This window comes from Miscanthus floridulus, chromosome 10, assembly GCF_019320115.1.
Source record: "Miscanthus floridulus cultivar M001 chromosome 10, ASM1932011v1, whole genome shotgun sequence".
NCBI lineage: Eukaryota > Viridiplantae > Streptophyta > Magnoliopsida > Poales > Poaceae > Miscanthus > Miscanthus floridulus.
In genome coordinates this window covers 55,009,189-55,029,335 of record NC_089589.1, presented here as the reverse complement: position 1 = coordinate 55,029,335, position 20,147 = coordinate 55,009,189, and the positions used below count along the sequence as shown (strand labels likewise).

The 20,147-nt window shown below is 48.0% G+C and overlaps 4 protein-coding genes and 1 pseudogene across 4 annotated transcripts; 4 read left to right on the top strand and 1 right to left on the bottom strand.

Annotated features, from left to right (window-relative positions):
- LOC136488672 (ankyrin repeat-containing protein NPR4-like) overlaps positions 1-5,973 on the top strand; it is a 61,783-nt pseudogene extending 55,810 nt beyond the window's left edge.
- Positions 5,974-7,439: 1,466 nt separating this feature from the next.
- LOC136488671 (uncharacterized) lies at positions 7,440-12,559 on the bottom strand. The gene is made up of 4 exons (XM_066485519.1): positions 12,410-12,559; positions 12,032-12,119; positions 7,812-8,337; positions 7,440-7,730 (listed from the first exon to the last, which is right to left on the bottom strand). Exons 1-4 carry the CDS (start codon positions 12,557-12,559, stop codon positions 7,691-7,693), a joined length of 804 nt encoding a protein of 267 aa, XP_066341616.1. The 3' UTR covers positions 7,440-7,690.
- A 315-nt stretch (positions 12,560-12,874) lies between these two features.
- Positions 12,875-14,014, top strand: LOC136488669 (uncharacterized). Its single transcript, XM_066485518.1, has 2 exons — positions 12,875-13,493; positions 13,551-14,014. The coding sequence occupies exons 1-2, from the start codon at positions 12,875-12,877 to the stop codon at positions 14,012-14,014; spliced, it is 1,083 nt and encodes a 360-aa protein (XP_066341615.1).
- Positions 14,015-14,113: 99 nt separating this feature from the next.
- Positions 14,114-14,497, top strand: LOC136488668 (uncharacterized). Its single transcript, XM_066485517.1, has one exon. The coding sequence runs from the start codon at positions 14,114-14,116 to the stop codon at positions 14,495-14,497; it is 384 nt and encodes a 127-aa protein (XP_066341614.1).
- Positions 14,498-14,560: 63 nt separating this feature from the next.
- Positions 14,561-17,441, top strand: LOC136488667 (uncharacterized). The gene is made up of 3 exons (XM_066485516.1): positions 14,561-14,781; positions 15,947-16,572; positions 16,660-17,441. The coding sequence occupies exons 1-3, from the start codon at positions 14,561-14,563 to the stop codon at positions 17,439-17,441; spliced, it is 1,629 nt and encodes a 542-aa protein (XP_066341613.1).
- The last annotated feature ends 2,706 nt before the right edge of the window (positions 17,442-20,147 follow it).

Genomic DNA, 20,147 nt, shown 5'->3' with positions numbered 1-20,147 from the left:
TGACCTGGAGGACGAGCGCGTGGAGCTATTCGGCACTGCAGCCACTCCGACCGAGGTTGGCGCAGATGAGTCGCCGGCGACAGCGCCGTAGTCTGAGCATGGCGCTGCTCCTAGAGCTGCTCCTGAGCACGGCACTGCTCCTAGCGCTGCACCATCCGGCTCGAGCGCCAGCAACAAACGCACCAGGTCTAAGGTATGGGAGGATTTTGAGGAGTTGTTTGAGCTCCGCAAGCGAGGCTCCATGGCCGGCGGCGTGGAGCTCGCCGGAGTGCGCTGTTAGGGGCCTACGGGCCACGGTTCGAAGAATCGAGGGTACCAAGGAAAAGAGGGGAGCAAGGGATCTCAGCCAGGCCGATACGGCGGCTGGAGGACGCTGCTGACGCGGGGGTCGCCATGGCCGGCGGCGAGAGCACACGACCACACGCGAAACGGGCTCTAGAAGCCATGAAACGAGAAATAAACTGCATGGGGAGAGAGAGGGGAGAACGGTGAAGCTCACACCGGGGAAAAACAGGGTCGACGGTGGCTTGGAGACGGCGAACCACATGGAGGCGGACGACGGATCCCGGCGCGCGCTGCGGCGGTTGCTGTGGCTTCCTCGACGCCTGGCGAACGTGAAGAAGAGAGCGGGGAGGCAGCAGGGGTGTGCGCGGGGGGTTCGGCACCCTTTAAATGAGGCCGGGGAGCGGGGCGACGTGCCCACGGCGCCAGGAGCGGACGGCGGTTGCGGCTTGGACTCGCGCGGCGGTTGCGGGGGGAGGGAGACGGCGCTGACGTGCGGGCCCAGTTCGTCAGCGGCTGCGGAGAGGGAAGGGCGCGCGGCAACGGTTGCCGCCCGAGTGGGCCGACCCAGGAAAGGAAGAGGGGGAGGGCGAGCGGGCCGCGGGAATGAGAAAGGCCAACAGGCCGAAATGAGAGAGAGGAGGGAGTGAGAAGGATTTTGTCTTTTCTTTTTCCAAATAGATTTTCCAAACTCATTTTCAAGTTGAATTTGAATTCAATTCAAATTTTAGTCAAAACTAATCATTACAAAAACTAATGTGCAGCAGCATGAATGCATCAACATGTTTCTATCCTTATATTTACTTTTAATTTCATAAAAAATATTATTTCCTAAATTTGAAATGCACATATAATTGCATAAATAAATCAAATTTAACTATTTTGAAAGAATGCAAATTTTTGGGTGTTACATCTCAAGTTAGAGTCAATGCTAAGTGCAATTACTGCAAAAAAAACTTTGACTGCTCGTTCTACTGCTGGTACTGGTCATTTGATTAGGCATATCAAATCATGCAAACCGAGAAAGCTTGGCAGTAATGCCATGTCTCAGTCCCTGCTTAGGTTTAATCCTGATGGTTCTGTCCATCACTAGGAATACAACCCTGAGGTTGCTAGAACACAGTTGTGTAGGCTGATTGCTAGAGAGGATCTTCTAGTTTGTTTTGGTGAATCTGCTGCTTTTGAGGAGTACATTAAACTTGCTCATACCCCTAGGTTTGTTCCTGTCTCTCGGCAAACCACCACCGGAGACTTTGTTAAGTACTTTAATGAACGTCATAGCAAACTCCTTGAATCTTTGAAGTTTGTTAGTTCTGTTGCTTTGGCATCTGATATATGGTCTGGTAATGCTAAAGAAGACTACTTAAGTATTGTTGCTCACTATGTTAACTCTGACTGGCAATTAGAGAAGAGGATTTTGGGTCTAAGGTTGATTGATGTGTCACACAATCATGAGAACATTGCTGAATGTGTGCTTACTTGTATTGATGAATATGGCTTAACTGATAAGGTTTTCTCCATTACATTAGACAATGCTTCTGCAAACACTAAAGCAATGGAGATTCTTGCTCCTGCATTGTCTAGTTATGTTGGTGAACTATTTTTGCATCAGTGCTGTGCTTGTCATATCATTAACTTAATTGTTAAAGCTGGGCTAGAAGTCTTCAAGCCCATGCTGCATGCTTTTAGAACTGCAATTTCATTTATGAATTCCTCTAATCTGCGCATTGCATCATACAAAAATTTCTACATTGCTAAAGGTGTCCGCCCTCGTAAGTTTGGCTTGGACATGGATGTTAGATGGAATGCAACCTATCTGATGCTAAAGCATCTGATAGGACACATGGCCCCTTTTTCAGTGTGGATCACTGCAAACCATCCTTTGGTTGATGGCCAACCATCGTTGACAGAGAATGACTGGAAAGCTATTGAAAAACTTCTCCTATTCCTTGAATAGTTTTATGATTCTACTGTTGTGCTGTCTGGTGTTTATTATCCAACATCTCCACTAATTATGGATCATGTTCTTGAGATTGCTGGACATTTAAATACTTATGAAAGAGACAGGACCTGAGAAATATTGTTGCCCCATGAAAGAGAAGTTTGAGGACTACTGGTCTACAATTCCAATGCTTTATTCCTTTGCTTTTTATTTTGGATCCTAGAGCCAAGATAAGAGGATTCACCAATGTTCTCCAAATTATGTCTAACCTAACTGATGACAACTATTCTGAATATTTAACCACTGTTAGGGCTAACCTATCTGATACTTTTGCTAAGTATGACTGCAAGTTTGGTGCTGTGAGATTGCAAAGGGCCACAGTTCCAGGCCCTGCTTCAGGGAAGAGAAAGACTGCTTGGGGAAAAAATTTTGGTGGCACTCCAGGTGGTGGACTTGGTGCTGGTGCCAGCCTAGCTGGTGGACTTGGTACTGGTGCCAGTCTAGCTGCTGCTAGACTTGGTGCTGGTGCTAGTCTACCTCCTGGACTTGGTGGTGGTGCATCTTCATCCACTAGGAGGCCATCAACATGTGCTTTGCTGCAGGCAGCACACTCTGGTGCTAACCTGAATGCTTCTGAGTTGGCTGCATACCTTGACAGTGACACTGTCAATCAATATGACGACGACTTCAATATCCTCAACTAGTGGCATGAGCACAAACTGTCATGTCCTGTTCTTTCCATCATAGCCAGAGATGTTTTGATTGTGCCTATTTCTACTATATCTTCAGAATCTGCATTTAGTCTAACTGGCAGGATCATCGAGGAACGGCGACGGCGTCTAACTTCAGACATGGTGGAGATGCTGTCGTCGGTGAAGGACTGCCATGGAGAATGTGGAGCTAGTGGAGGCATTTGAGAACTTGTATCTTGATGATGAGAATGTGTAATGATGTGGCCTGTGGGCTTGTACTCTTTTCTTTTCTGGGGTTTTCTCAGGAGGTGTGAGTTTTTACCCAAAAAGATTTTTAATGAGGCAGCCATTACACTAAGCAGCTAATATGTCAGTTATTTATGTTTACATTCATGTTCCCAGTCGGCCGGGGCGCTTGGCCTCCATGCGTGCTGCCCAGGGCCGGCCATCACCGCCGGCCTGGCCACCGGGCGCGGCTGCCAGCCGTGGTGCGCAAGGCCACAGCCACGCGGGCGCGGGAGCCGGCTGCGGCGCGAGGGCGATGGCGCGGGCCGCCGGCCGCAGGGCTGCCGCCAGCTATGGGCGAGGAGGTCTCCGCAGGGGCTACCCAGCCACGAGCGAGGACGCGGAGCCGCCGCCGCCGCCGCCGTATTTGGTGAAGCTGAGGCCGCCGGGAAGCTGCCGCCGCTGCCAGTCGCGCTAGGGCTGCTGGCCTCGAGGATGGGGCAGCGCCGGGCCACCGGCTGCGAGCGTGGGGGCCTCCAGCCACAGGTCTCGAGCGCAGCAGGCGCGGGTCCGGCCACGGGCCGCTGACCGCAGTGGGCTTCATCGGCTATGCGCACTACCGTTGTCGCGGGCTAGGCAGGCGCAGGTCCCGCCGCCACGGCGGTTGCCGATGACGTTGATGCGTGGGCATGGTGAGCTCCCGCAACAATTGCTCCAGAGCAGTCAAACTGGTAAGAACTTTTTTTAATGGAGGATTTTACATCTGTTCTTACCGTGAGAATTCGTCCTAAGAAGTTGTTCTGGCTTGAAATGCCGCCGTCCTCAAAACGCCGATGAAGCAGCCCTCCATTAGCATGAACATTGAGTTCTTGAGTCTGCACACCAAAGAACGTCCTTACCCAGTGTGTTGATGGCCCTTGTGCCTGTCTGGATGTTGGAGAACAGTAGTCTTGCAGCGGAGACGGCGTGGGTGAATACTGCGTCGCCGGCAGCGTCATGCTTGCTTCTTGCGATGATGGTACACAGGCATCCGACGTGTCTCTGTCGTTCTCCTTTTTCTCGTTCGCAGAGCAAAGTACTGATAACACGTTAAAAGTGAAGGTAAATGAACAAGTGATTGGTAGAACTGTTACTTTCATTGATCTCTGAAATATATTTATACAAGTGAAGGGGTGTCATGAAGGGGCATGACTATTTCCAAAGGGCATGCTCTTTGGGAGTAAAACTAACTGTCTAATCATATCCACTAATCTTGTAAGTGGTGGATGAGATCACTTCGTGAACAGGCGTCTCGTGGTGGCGTCGTTTCACAACAGCATGCTTTCAATTCGACAACACCAACTACAACTGATGTGTGGAAGATTTGAGAGTCATGTTTAATCTTTTATTATGTTCATTAACGACTCCCGATACTTTATATGTGGTATTCGGGTATCCTCAGAGGGATCTGTTTTGAACCCCCAAAAGTTTGTTAAACCTTAATTGCTTTCAGTATAAACAGAGAAAATCTCAGTTCAAAAAAAGTGTACAAATATGCTCAATAGGGCGCGCAAAGCGCGCTTCATTTTCTAGGGAGGGATGAAAGAAGATGAAACACCTCTGCGTCTCGCAGTCAAAAGGTGCAATCCGAAGATGATTGAAGCTTTTATGCATCACCAGGACATAGATGTTACAGTGCTTAACGACTCCGGCGAGCCGCCAATCCAGAGGTTAGCAGGTAGTGCCACCGACCGTGCCAAGGCATTAAACTGGGTACGTGTGTTTTCTCACAATACATTGCATTGGTCCTATACCATTACCATTTATATGCACCTTCTGGAATGATTGCTTCTCTGCACTTCCATATTTTCCCCTATACATCCATATACACATTTGGAATTTGACAACTAAACATAACCTATCATTTCCTTTAATTAGAATTTAGAAGCTAGTGTGCCAACAACGCCCACTGAATGACTAATTTTTTATTTCAGCAACAGTGACAATATATATACCTAAGACCATTTAGTTTTCTAGCTAGGACGACAAACCAGAAGGAAGTCAATATGGTGCACGCTGAGCCATGTAGGCTTCTTTTTCATAAAATCCATTGTAGAACTGTAACCACAAGCTAAGGGAAGAACAGCACCAAAAAAAAAACATGCAAAAACATGGCATTTGTATGGTTCAGTAGTCCTTGGGCATTGTATGAATTACTGCAAGCTCCGTTTGCATGTTTTTTTGAATTTATGCAGAATGAAGTTTCCATATGCTTATGTGAAAGCTGATCCTCAATATGCAACTTCAATCTCTAATATCTACAAAGATGTCAAGAATAAAGTAACAGACACAACAAGGAAGGATATCAAGTCACTGACTAAAAAATACACAAGCAGCACTTCTGTAGTAGCATACCTCGTCGCCTCGAGTACCTTCGTTGCTGCCTTCACTATGTCCAAAGGATATAGCACCGAAGATGGAAATGTGGGGCGTTCTGCCATGGCAAGGAAGTTCACATTTCAGGCATTCATGATTGCTGATGGCTTAGCCATGTGCTCCTCAGTTGCTGTTGCCTTCATATGCATCATAGCAAGGTGGGAGGATCTTTTCTTACTTTACTACAGATCTCTTACAAAGAAGCTTATGTGGTTTGCATACATGGCAACCACCACAGCGTTCGCAACAGGTTTATACACTGTTCTAGCACCTCATCTCCTATGGCTGGCTGTTGCTGTCTGTGTTCTAACGTCTTTATTGCCCATTCTTACTAAGCTTCTTGGTGAATGGCCCATCTTGAAACTGATAACTCGGTTGGGTCGTACTTTCAAGTCTGAGCTCCTCGATATGGTCTAGCTTCATCACTATTATTAGAGATGTATAACCTTTCTAATCCTAGCGGTTAGCAAGGCTCTATAGATCTCTAGGTTCCAACTGCTTTCCTTTTTTTGTTGGAAACACAAGGATTAAGAAAACAACATACGTTGCTTGATGTTTGGTTGAAGACATTAATAAGATTTTGGTAACTAGGAATTCCATGTAAAACCACAACTTTATGTTTTTAAAACATATTATGTCAAGCCTGTGCAGATGACAGAACTTCATTTACCTTATTGATGAGGAATACTTTAATGAGGACAAATATATTATCCTTTATCGTGTTTATGGTAATTCAAGGAGATATGAGCAGTAAGGAAAATTACCCAAAACCCTCAGGCCTACTTTGGCAATAGGTGCTTATTAGCCCGGGGACAGGAAAACCCCGATGGAATTTTTTTGAACTTCTTCTTCCCGCCTCTTCCCAGGGCAGGTAACCACGGGTGGGGGGAGTTTCCACGTTGTCCTTTGGCAACAAGCTGCCGGCGCAGGGAAAACTGAACTGAATTGAATTGAAACACAACACAAGACTAGAATCGAGCTGCAGTTCAAACAAGAAAAACGATCGAGAACACTGCTTAGCTTAAGGTCCAAACAAAATAAACAAATTGTTGCTGTAGCAAGAAGCTGCAGTGGAGAAAAGATTTGTCGATCCCCACTGAACTGCAGTTTCAGTAACAATACAGGGCATAGCAGTACACCTCCAGACCTCCCAAAATCAACACAAACCTAAACTGATTGATACAAAAATTTAACCAATATTATGGTCCTCCAGTTCATACACACCAATATTACATAGATGCTTCTAGCATAAAAAAAATTGACAAATAGTAGCTTTATGTATATAAAAATTGACAGTCAGGAGGAGCGAAATCTCGCTATGAGATTGAACATTTTCTCAGATGCTTGTGATGAAGGGAACAAACTTTTTTTTCGCTAATCATGTGTTGCTTCCACCAAGTCCTCTACAAGTAACACAAAGGAAATGGTGAGTTACAAGGGAATACACAGCTTACAAGAATACGCAGCAGAACAATGTAGTGTCATGCTTGCTACACATTTCATATCATGAACTGGTGAGTTGCATTCATCTCCCTTATCTCTCTACACATGAAATGGACAAAACAAACAGGCTCACTCACCTCTCTATCACAAGATAAAAAAAAGGCCGAGACATACTGTACATATAGCAAGATCTATACTACAGAGAGAGAGCTATGAGCAAACCTAGCAAAATGGATAGGAGTAGCAAAATTCCAACACCATAACATGAATACACCAGTGACAAGGACTGAGCGACATGTACTACAGCTCCTCTACAAAACCAGAGGCATTATTTTTATAAACAAAAGAGGCTTCTTGCAAATAAGATCGGAAACACAGCTCAGACACTGACCAATCTACCAATGTGTGCTCAACCCCCCCCTGTAGGAAAGGTCTCAGGAAAGCTATCATCATGACAACCTGACAAGGACTGAGCTATGCTTTCATAGCAGGAAAATAGAATCTCAATTTAGCAACACATAGCTAACCTGACAACAGCAATCCAAGTTCTGTAGAGAACATAAGCAAGGACAAATGACAAATTCTAGGCTCACACTAATAAAAAAATTTGACCTAACCAGTGCAATATACTGTGCTCACAACGATGGAAATACCTGCATACAATGACTGCAGCTGCATTTTTCTTCTCAATTCAAACATTGCCTCCACCAACATTGCCTCTACAGATAGCACTGCAAGTAAGCACAAGGAAAAGCATTAGCAGCTAAGACATACCAAAGTAAACTAATCCAGTGGCAGCTAAGCATTATTACCTAATCTGCTGTTTGAGCCAAATCAAGCGAACATTTTTGTTTTTCATTTTCATGAATACCTCCCTATCTATCTCAGATTTGAAGATATTCATAGCATACGCCTTCTCCACATCAGTAAGTTCCATTGCATCAACTTCATCGAGACACTTGTCGACTGAAAATGCTTCGTCTTGTTTCTTCTTTTCATTGAGTGCTTCCATTGTTTTACTTGTTTGCATCTTCTTAAACTGCACAAAACCATCAATAGCAGCACCAATGTGACTTTGCTTACGCTTTCTCCCACCACTCGTTCCTTGCACAGAATCTTGATTGGAAGGTGCAGACTGAGCTTCATTGCGTGCACTTGAGACATCTAGCCCATCAAAAGTAGCACCTGGACTTGTGCTATCAGGCACTGCAACAGGAGCAACTGGAGCAGCTGGAGCAGCCAGAGCAGCCGGAGCAGCTGGAGCAGCAATAGGAACAAGAGGAGCAGGCTGCAAGTGCTCAGTTGATGTGAAGTTTAGATCTCCTGTAGCAACACTTCCTATGCAAAAAAAAATAGGAAGAGTTACTACTTTTACTAGAAACTGATGGGTGGGCGAAAAATAGGAACACTTCCTATGGTTTAAATCTTGTCTAAACAAGAAAAATAAAGTATAGGATTTATTGATTTGTATGAGCCTGTGCAAGAATCTGAGCTGTTGAGGAAGGAATTTAGTGTGTAGTTGTTAATACAACTTATTTTTGGAGTTGTGCTCTAGTTCCTTTGATTACTAGGACTTTCTATCGTGAAATTATGATGTATTTGTCGGTTCTGTTATGCTCAAGAATCGAACCCCTGCCATTTTTGCACTTCGACAATGTTCTGATTTTACCATTCCCAAGGTGATGATCACCCACGTACGGTTTCCCAATTGTTGCAAGAGGAGATTATCAGTAGGGAGGAGACGGTGGTGCAGACCGGATTCATTGTAATGGAGGCATGTGAAGTGATCATGGGGTTGCACAGCGAGGGGCTGGTGTTGGGGTGCCTCGGCCTGGACTGCTTCTGCCTCGATCACTTTGGGCAATGCCTGCTTGATTTGAATCAAGCGTTGGCATTGTGCCCGGGAGTCCAAGCAGGGACTAGCTCAAACAGTATTCGAGCTTTCATCGCTCCAGAGGTGGCGGCGGTGCTAGGTGACACATTGCGGATGAAGGATTGCGATTTTGATGGTTTGGTTGGCTGTAGCTCGGATATCTGGTCGTCGGGTTGTGTGTTCGTGGCACTTCTTACTAGGGATGAGCAGCTTGTGGCAGGTTGGAACTCTGAAGGACTGTATGATGATTGGGAGAAGGAAGTAGTTACAAGGCTTGATGCCTCATTGCTTGGTACGGTACTTGAACCATTGGCTGCAGTTATAGCATCGTGCTTGAGATATGATCCAAAATGCCGTCCAGAGATTGCTGACACAGCAACTGCAATTACAATCTCCCCTCCACAGTAACTGCCATCTCATGCTGACACTAACCAATCCCGCAATACAAATGCACAAAAATAAAACACCCAGAGAGGGAGTATGCGGAATCCTTACCGAAGCAACAGCAGAAAGCACAGAGGTGACGAGCGCCCTCAGATCTCGCACCCTGCTCCATAGAGCGCCCAGCTTCCGGTTCCCATGTCGTGTTGCTCGGCGCCGAAACCCTAAATCAGCCGCGGCCACCTCACCGCCCTAGTGGGACAGTCTGTGAGAAGAGCGGATCAAGAAATCTGAAACCCTAGCGGGAGGCACAGAGATGTAGGATGAGGCGGTCTCACCGTTGGCGTGACCGAAGCGATGAGAAGGCGGAGTGGCAGCGGTGACGGACTGCCGGGGCAGCGTCGACGGGATGCCGGGGCGTCAACGGCCTCACGACGAGAAGACCTGCGCGAGCGGAGGAAGCTACGCGGCTCACGAGCGGTCGCCACTGGGAAACCCTCCCGGCCTCACGAGTCGTGGATTCCTTCCGCGTGGAAAAAGAAGGGAAGCGGGCTGCGACCCTCGGGTGGGTGGGCTGCCAAAGTGCGCAAAAATTTGGCCCGGGGGAGATTGGCACGGGGAGACTAGCCCAGGGGAAACGCGGGGATCCCCCCGGGGAAACGGGCTGCCAATGTAGCCCTCATGGATAATGTTCACTGACAGTAACATTCTGGGATAGATTGATAGGGAAAGCCATGCTCGAAGCTTCTCGATGGTGAACATTCGTTGTCTCCGTAGGACCTTCACTGTTCTTCTCCCATCGGCTCCAACCTTCGGCCTCTGAAGGATTCCTCGTTTTTAGGCTTTGGTATGGACGAAGGGCGAGGGCTTCTCTGTACCTTCGTGGTGGATTCCCAACGTCGCTCGTGAGGGGCATTCACGAACCAACCCCCGAAGGTTCCGCTGCGTGCCTGCCATCAAAGGATTTGAGCAAAAGGAAATAAGATATTATCGTTATAGTATTGATTGGAAAAAATATTTATAATGCGCATTTTGTCAGCATATTCACATCTAAAAGAATGCCGGCTGATTATATATGATTGCAATAACAATTTTTTTGTTCTAAATGAAAGGCAGAAGACACATCACGTCTACTTGTTCCCATGCTTAGTGCAGTTCTATTTTGATGAGTTCAGTCACGAACTCGTGTTAATCTGGTGTATTACTAATATAGTTATTATGGAAGCAAGCCAAGTGATCAGCATTCAAAAAACTAGATAGTCGGGTATTCTCTAGTTTTCCCCGAGAGTGGTAAATCTCACCCTTTTGCGGTGAATGGTACCTAGGTTTTCAAACAAAATAGCAAAGGATACCGATCACGCTTATGTGGCAATGAGGAACTAGTTTTTGAGAAAATTAGTAAATTAAGGATCTTTGGGGGGTATAACCCTAGGTACCCACGGCGTAAGACATGGGCCGCACCATCAAGGACGGTCCAGCCCACAAGATCAAGGCTTGCGGTGCAAGGCACTGCTCGGCGTACACCGCAAGGCTTCAGGAAGGAATCTTGAAGATAGATAAGGATCTGATCAGATATGCTAGATATCATATTTCTTATTATGATTATCATGTAACCGACTAGATTTAGATCTAACCGACCTGTAACCCTACCTCCAGCTATATAAGGCGGGTAGGGGACCCCCTCCAATTCACCTCATCATACATACAATCAATACAAACCAACAGAACACAGGACGTAGAGTTTTACGTCGCATTGACGACCTGAACCTATCTAAATCTTGTGTCTCTGTTGTCATCTAGTTCCTGATCACGCGCACCTCTACCGTACAATCTACCATCGTGGGTACCCCTCGGTAGACTATCGACGATATCATGTCGACAGTTGGCACGCCAGGTAGGGGTGTGCATGCTGATTCCAATGGTGAACCAGATGATGCGCGTTCCAAGCTCTCCGTTCTCCCCCTAGCCGGATCAGACCTTCACAGTCGGATCCATGTCCTGGGTCATCAACGCCGACGGAGAAGGGGAGATCATCGATGCGGTGCAGGTCAATCTTGTGCCGATCACGCCAACATCTACGCTAGCAGATCCGATCTCGGAATCCGTTCCGGGGTCATCTTCCTCGTTGAGAGCCCACCGACCGGCGCCTCGTTGGAGGAGGAAGCCCGTTGAAGAAGACAATCCGATCATTTCTATCAATTGGGTCGGCCAAAGCTTAGCTGATTGCTTGTCTCTTGCGGACTCAGTCTTAGATTGATCTACTGGAAGCGACAAATCTCCGCTACTCCAGCACCACCAGGCGGTTTTCGCCAAGTGCTCCGTTTGTTCACACCATCCAAGGTGGTAGGATGAAGATATAGAGATCACGGCTACTCCAGAGGGGCGCACAGTTCATTGCCGACCACTCCCCAGATCCAATCTACCTAAGGCCGATCTCGAAGCCCCAGTGGAGGATGTCGTGAAGGCCCATCCCTTCGGGCTGACCAATGCGGCTGCCATCTATCAAGACGCCATGCAAGAGTGTTTCGCCGACCAGATCGAGCGTGGCCAAAACCTCTCCGGATCCGATCTGCCTAAGGCTGATCGGGTTGCGCTAGAAGTGAACATGGCCGTTATCCGCCCGCTCGAGGACTCTCTGCCCACGATCCTGGAGGAAGACCCAGGATCAAAATCGGAGGGTTCCACTAGCACCACCGTCAGCTACTCCACCATCCCTAGGCTCTTTGGTGGAGAATTGTTCATGGTCAGTCACGACAGCGTCGCTCAAGACGGTGAGACTAGCGCCCAGCGTGGGGCTCGTGAAGCTAGAAACCCCGACCACGAGCGACGTCGTCAGGAAGAAGGAGATGCTGCCAATGCAGCCAACCTGGCCAATGCGGGAGGTAATCTGTGTCCTTTTGTTCGCAATCTTGATCAAGAGTTTTTTCGCATTGGCAACCAGGACGTTGAGCAGACGCTGAGCGCCAATCTTGCCGTGGCCGCTCATGAGTTGGACAGACTCCAACAGACGCTCCCTCCCATTTGACTTCATTGAATCGCCACTGCTCCGCGGGCCGACATCCGTCTCGGTCCCACCGAGCAGGGGGAAGTCATATCTCCCTCGCTCACCACTAGGGAGACGCCTAGTACCTCATGATTGGCTCAAGAGGCAACTACCTCGTCAACCCTGGCCAGTAGGGAGCCAAAAATCAACAAGGCCAGCGAGGAGCCAGGAACCGACCACCCCAACAGGCCAATGCCGGCAACGCCAACCAGGAAGTTGATCAGCCTATCGGCGACGTTCACAATGTCCTCAACGCTCGCCATGACGTGTGTAACCACATCGAGAGACAACGCAACGAACGCCATGAATAGGAGGCCATTCGTCGGTAGTAGTATGACGACGAGTTCGGCAATCCCACCGACGCTCTCTTGTCGGCTGTTGCTCCCGGCAACGCTGTTTTGCCCGCTGCTAATAACCCCGAAGGACCTCGCCCCTTCACAGCAAGACTCCGAGCCATTCAGTGGTCGGCTGGCTTCAAGATCTCGGGGGTTGAACCCTACGATGGCAAAGTCAACCCTGAGCAATGGCTGTAGCTTTACGCCATTGCCGTGCGTGTTGCTGGGGGAGACTATGATGTGATGGCAAATTATTTGCCTGTTATGCTCGCTCCTTCTGCAATGAACTGGCTCACCAATCTGAGGACAGACTCCATTGGCTCTTGGGATGATCTCAAGAGAGTTTTCATTGAAAACTACACGGCCACATGCGTCCGACCAGGTACGAAGCACAACCTAGAGAAGTTTTATCAGAGAACCGGCGAACCTCTCCGCGGCTACATCAGATGTTTCTCGGAAATGAGGAACTCCATCCCCAACATCAATGATGGTGAGGTCATCTCTGCGTTCATTCGGGGTCTTTATCATCACCCCAAGCTGCGTTCTAAGCTCAATCAGAAGACGCCGCGTACAATTGGCGAGCTATTGCAAATAGCCAATCCGTATGCCGATGCTAAGGAGGCTGACCAGCACCACAAGGATGATGTCACCCAGACTTCTCGGTCCGAACGCCAGCCGCGTTGCAATGATGATCGCCGCGAAGAGCGGGGCGATGACGACCGTGACCGCCGTTATAATGACAGGCCAGAGGGCTCAAAAGCCAGGCAGTTCCATCATCGCCGACTAGATAATGCCATCGCCTTGGTTGAGCAACCACACGCTAAGCGCAACTACGATGACAACTATGAAAATCTCCTTGATGGTCCATGCCTCATTCATAAAAATAGCAAGCATACAATGTGACATTGCTATGGCTTAGCCAAGGCCTACCGCGATGAGGAGAATAAGACAGCCAAGAAGCGTAATGCCCGCGAGGATGACAGCCGCAAGGATCCTGAGCACCCTAAGGACGCGAACACTGCCTTCCAAGATCCAAGCAAGACCGTCGGCACGATTTTTGGAGGAGCGGCTGCCTCCAAGAACAAGCGCAAGCAGAAGCTTACCACTCGCCAGGTCCTATCGGTTAGCAATAATGACACTATCGCCGATCCCAGGTACCTGAACTGGTCGGAGTACCCCATCACCTTCAGCAGGGCTGACCAGTGGTCAGACATTCCCTGTCCAGGGCGGTTTCCGCTCATTCTGGACACCATCATCCAGAAGGTGCGATTTAGGAAGGTCATCATTGATGGTGGGAGCGCCCTCAACATACTCTTCGCCGGAGCCCTAACTGAGTTAGGCCTCTCCAAGAAAGATCTCACCCCCGTCGACTCTCCATTCTAGGGGATTGTACCTGGAAGAGCATCTTAGCCTTTAGGCGAGATTGCATTGCCTGTCCAATTCGGCACCATTGAGAATTTCCGTACTGAATACGTCAACTTCATGGTGGCCGACTTTGACACCGCCTACCACGCCATCCTTGGCCGACCGGCTCTAGCCAAGTTCATGGTCATACCGCACTATGCGTACTTGGTCATGAAGATGTTGGCAGAACGAGGAATCCTGAGCTTGCGTGCCAACATCGCCGTCGCCTATGCTTGCGAGAGAGAGAGAGAGAGCCTTGCGCTCGCTGAGGCGCTCGATCTTTCTGCACGCATGGATAGCTGTCTCGTCGTGTCGAAGGAGGTACCCATGGAGGAGCAGGAGATTCCGATGGTGGAAGCACCCCGAGCAGCCATGAAGGCCAAGGAGACCAAGGACGTGGACCTCGTTATCGGTGACAAAAACAAGACTGCCAAGATCGGGGCCAACCTCAATCCCAAATAGGAAAGCGTGCTCGTCAGTTTCCTATGCGCCAACACAGACGTGTTTGCATGGAAACCAGCAGACATGCCTGGGGTGCCGCGGGAGTTGATCGAGCACTCCTTAAACGTCTCGCCGACCGCCAAGCCGATCAAGCAGAAGCTTCGACAATTCACGCAAGACAAGAAGGAGGCAATTAGGGTAGAAATAACATGGCTCTTAGCAGCCGGTTTTATCAAAGAGGTGTATCATCCTGATTGGCTGGCTAATCCAGTCCTTATACAAAAGAAGAATAAAGAATGGAGGATGTGAGTTGATTACACCGATCTCAACAAACACTACCCTTAGGACCCCTTTGGCCTACCTCGTATAGACGATGTCATTGACTCCACCGCTGGCTGCGAACTCCTATGCTTCTTAAAGGAGGACGACCAGATTAAGACTTCCTTCATCACGCCTTTGGTGCTTATTGTTACACCACTATGTCCTTTGGACTCAAAAACATCGACGCCACCTACCAAAGGGCCATCCAGCGTTGCCTTGCCAAACATATCAGGCGCAATGTCAAGGCCTATGTCGACGATGTAGTGGTTAAGTCTAAGACTGTCGATGACCTCATCGCCGACCTCGAGGAAACATTCAAGAGCCTAAGAAAGTACCGATGGAAACTAAATCCCACTAAGTGTATTTTTGGTGTCTTGTCTGGTATTCTCTTAAGATATATTGTCAGTTGCCGAGGCATCGAAGCTAATCCCAAAAAAGTATCGGTAGTCATCAACATGAAGCAGCCAACCTATGTCAACGACGTCTAGAAGCTAACAGGGTGTATGGCGGCTTTAAGTCATTTCATATCACATCTGGGTGAAAAAGGTTTTCCTTTCTTCAAGTTGCTTAAAGCCAAGGAGCGTTTCACCTGGACATCTGAGGCCGACCAGGCTTTCGCCGAACTCAAGCTTTTCCTGACAACACCTCCGATCATGACAGCACCACAACCCGGTGAGACATTGCTAGTTTACATTGCGGCAACCACCCGTATTGTTAGCACGGCTATTGTCGTCGAACGAGAGGAGGTTGGACATGCATACAAGGTTCAGCGCCCAATCTACTTCATCAGCGAAGTCCTGAACGAGTCTAAGACTTGGTATCCACAGGTACATAAGCTCTTGTTTGCAATCTTGATTACGTCCAGGAAGCTCCGCCACTACTTCGAGACATACAATGTGGGTGTGGTTACCGAATACCTACTGGGAGACATTCTTCGCAATAAGGAAGCCAATAGCCGCATCATTAAATGGGCGGTTGAGCTTGGCACGTACTCCATTGAGTTCAGGAGCCGACAGACTATAAAGTCGTAGGTGCTCTCTGATTTCATCGCCGAGTGGACAGAGATGCAAGAACACATCCCGGCTGATCGTCCCGAGCACTAGACGATGTACTTCGATGGAGCGCTCAACATCGATGGTGCCGGGGCAGGTGTGTTGTTCGTTACTCCATCCGGGACGAGCTCCGCTATGTCCTACGGATTCACTTCCCGGCCTCCAATAATGCCGCTGAATACGAGGCGGCGCTTTATGGTCTCCGCATCACCGTTTCCCTTGCCGTTAAACGTCTAATGGTGTATGGAGATTCTGCGCTAGTTATTAACCAGGTCAATAAGGACTGGTCCTACACTAGCGAGAAGATGGATGCTTACTGCGCTAAAATTAGGAAGCTTGAAGGAAAATTTTATGGTCTTGAGTTCCATCATGTTGTTCGTGATGAGAACACAGCAGTCGACCGCCTATCTAAGATAGGGTCGACCAGAGGTCAAGTTCCAGCTAGAGTTTTCGTTCAAGATCTAAGGACATTGTCGATCAAGCAGGGGGGAGAAGTTGATGAAGCACCCCTAGCCGAGCAGTTAGTTCTGGCGATTCCTATGCTCTACAGCGACTGGAGAGAGCAATTCATCAAGTACCTCACTACTGCAGAGGTGCCGACCGACAAGACTGAGATGGAACGCCTCATTCATCGCAGCAAGCATTATGTCTTGGTTGATGGAAAGCTGATGTGGAAGAATGCGAAGGAGGAGTTGTTGCAGAAGTGCATCTCTAAGGAAGAAGGTGAGAAGTTGCTCCTTGAGATACACGCGGGATCATGTGGCAACCATGCAGCTTCTAGGAATCTGGTCATTAAGGCTTTCTGAGCAGGTTTCTACTGGCCCTCTACTGTTGTAGATGCAGAAGCACTAGTTCAGCGATGTGAAGGGTGTCAATTTTTCGCCAAGCAGATACATGTTCTAGCACAGGCCCTACAGACGATCCCAGCCTCTTGGCCATTTGCAAGCTTGGGACTGGATATGATTGGACCTTTTAAAGCCGCCCCGAGAGGATTCAAATATGTTTATGTTGCCATTGACAAGTTTTCTAAATGGATTGAGTACAAGCCTATCGTCACGTCTACAGCGAAGAAAGCAGTCGAGCTATTTGAAGACATAATTCATAGGTTTGATCTATCGAACAGCATCATCACCGATTTGGGATCTACATTCACCGGTAGCGCTTTCTGGGACTTTTGTGAAGACCGATACATCTCCATCAAGCTTGTCTCGGTTGCCCACCCTAGAGCAAACGGCCAGGTCGAACGGGCTAACGGCATGATATTAGATGCCCTCAAGAAGAGACTCCACGAGAAGGAGGAGAAGCATCCGGGCAGATGGCTCAAAGAGTTGCCGGCTGTGGTCTGGGGGCTGCGGACTCAGCCCAGTCGCAACACTGGTGTCTCGCCTTACTTCCTGGTGTATGGCTCGGAGGCCGTACTACCTGCAGATGTCGCCTTCCAAGCACCCAGGGTGGAGAATTTTGATGCGGAGAAGTCTGAGCAGCACCGACCAGAAGATGTTGATCGTCTAGAAGAAGAGCGCCCGATTACATGTGTTCGGACGGCTAAATATTTGGAAGGGCTACGAAGGTACTACAATCGCAACGTTTAGGAGCGATCCTTTGTGGTCGGGGACCTCGTACTCCGCAAAAAGCAGAAGACCGAAGAGTAGAGTGATCGAACTACCGCCAGGGCATGGCATGTGGCGGAGACGGCGGCGCCACGAGTGAACTCCTTGAAATGTGTCACGGCATCTTTGCACCTCTCCATGATCGCGTCTGCTCGGGGTGGCCTGTATCCGAATGCAGAAGTCTGAGGGGCCTCTGGCACGGGATCGATGTAGTCCAGTACGGGTTTTATTCCCATGACTATGGCATCGATCCTGTCCTGTTTGGCCTTCAAACGTGACTGGAGGTCTTGGAACTGCGCTTCAGAGTTGGTGCAGATCACTGCAAACATCAAAGCGACGTGTTAAACACGTACACCACTTTAGAAGATGAATTATTATCGCGTGGACATACATTGAAGCTCCTCGGCAAATTTTCTCTCCGCCGTACGCGCTTCATCCCTCTCCTTTGCCAGTTGTCCTGTAGACTCGCGCAACAGGAAGAGCTCCGTCTCCACCTCTGTATCAACAGGGGTTACATTACTGCATGACGTACGGTCACCAACGAAAGCACTACGCCATGAGGCCTAAGGTCTTACCATTTTTCTGCTCGGTTAATGCCCAGTTCTCGGACTCTAGCTCCGCCACGCGCGACTGCAGCTTCTCCTAGTCGCCGTGAGCCCCGACCAAGCTCTTTTCGAGCGCCTCCACTGACTCCCACAGCCTCTTGTTCTCGGCAAGGGCTGGGGCTGCCTGCTCCAGAAGCCGAGCGCATTGCTCGGATGTCTTCAATACACCCGGCAGTAACGGTAATTAACGCCTGGACTTCATGACAACAAGTGGCAATGAAGCTTGATTTACTTCTATCCGGCTTGACAACGATGACAGGGAGTCCCGGAGTTCTTTCACTTCCTTGCTGTCTTCCACTACCTAGATTTGGACATCACTATTGGTTCAAAAATCCACTTCACTGTAGGATTTTGAATCGACAGTAGCATACCGGCAGTGATGGGGGTTGATATCACTGCAGGTCTTTAAAAACCGACACTGATCTACAGGAAACAGTGTCGGTTCCTAGCTCCACCCAGCAGTGTCCAGTTGAATAACAATGCCGGTTTATAGTGCCAACCGACAGTGACGGTTGCTTCAAGAGTGTCGGTTCTTGGCTCAAGCCAGCAGTGTTGAGCAAGCCTACATTGTCGGTTCGTGGATCAAACCGGCAGTGTTGTCGTAACCATCAGTGTCGGTTCATGGTTCAAGCCGACAGTGTTGAGCAAGCTAACAATGTCGGTTTATTTCTAACCGGCAGTGATGGTTACGACAACACTGCCGGTTAGTTGCTAACCGGCAGTGATGGTTATGACAACACTGCCGGTTTGTTGCTAACCGGCGGTGATGGCCCGTTCGTATTTTATTATTTTATTATTTATTTTAATTTATATTTTTTCGTTGAATCGGGTTTCGCTTTATATACGCTATGTAGACGACAGGTCCATCAATATTAAATATTACAAATGTTACGGTTACAATTTAAATACTCTTATCCAAATCTCGATCCCTCAAAATAAAAAAGAACCCTCAAAATAAAAAAAATATTCTCGGACTTCACAGATTGTGCAATGCTTGTCGAACTTCTTACAATAATCTGGCGAGCCGTTCTGGGCCATACTGGTCCTTGTACTTCACGGATTGTGCAATGGAAAATACTCCATCTTTTTTTAATACCTCGGCTAAGATGAATTTTGCCAGCTCCGATTGTAGTGCGACGATCTCCATGTCTAGCAGCCTTTCATGCTTAAATTTCTTGCGCTGTCGTTCAAAAAAGATGATATCCAAAGAAGAATAGTAAATCATTTTGTTGAATTATTAACAGACATAAATAAAATGGGGATTATACACACCAACTTATCGGCTTCTTCCGATTTCCCGCCGATGTAGCGAAGCATTGCCCACATTACATAAAACCCGCATTCATTGTTTCCCGCCGGCTGTGATAGGTACTTCCCCTCCATTTCGACAACCTTGAATGGGATCGATATCCCACCGATATGTATTCTTCGAACACTGAGCAACATTAAAAAGAGAAACATTAGAAAGCGGTATGTATGATTAGAAAATAATATGTTATTAGGATCGCTTACTAATTCAGCACTTCCACCAGTGCATCCAGATGATGAAATGGTTTTTTCTTCGAGTCCCACACCTCGAGCAGATTTTTGGCAAGATTAACACAACTAAAGACGAAATGGTTGCTGCAATCACATAATCCTAATTATCGAATAATCTTAACGAAAAAAGAAGCATAAAATTAAAAGCCGAGAACACATACTCGCAGTTGTAGGCTATAAGTATGTGGGTTTTCTTCTTCATCGTGAATTCGTCGAAAACAGCAATCAATCTCTGTTTCAGGTCTTTCACGTCACATCCATAGAGGCCTAGACATGTCCTCTCATTGACTCGCATGGGGTCCAAGAAACCTATGTAATTCCATTTGCTTTTTAGAATATAAAATTTTGCTATACACCTACATAAAATCATGGAAAGTGCTCAAAAGTTAATAATTTATGTCTCGAGAGAGTAGTTAATTGTAATATCGTGCGTGTAGGGTACTTACATAGTCCACAACGTCAACAGTTGAACATCGAGATCGTGTTTCTGGTATAGCTGGAACAAGCACTCCCACTCGACATCGAACTTCTCTTCTTCAGGATA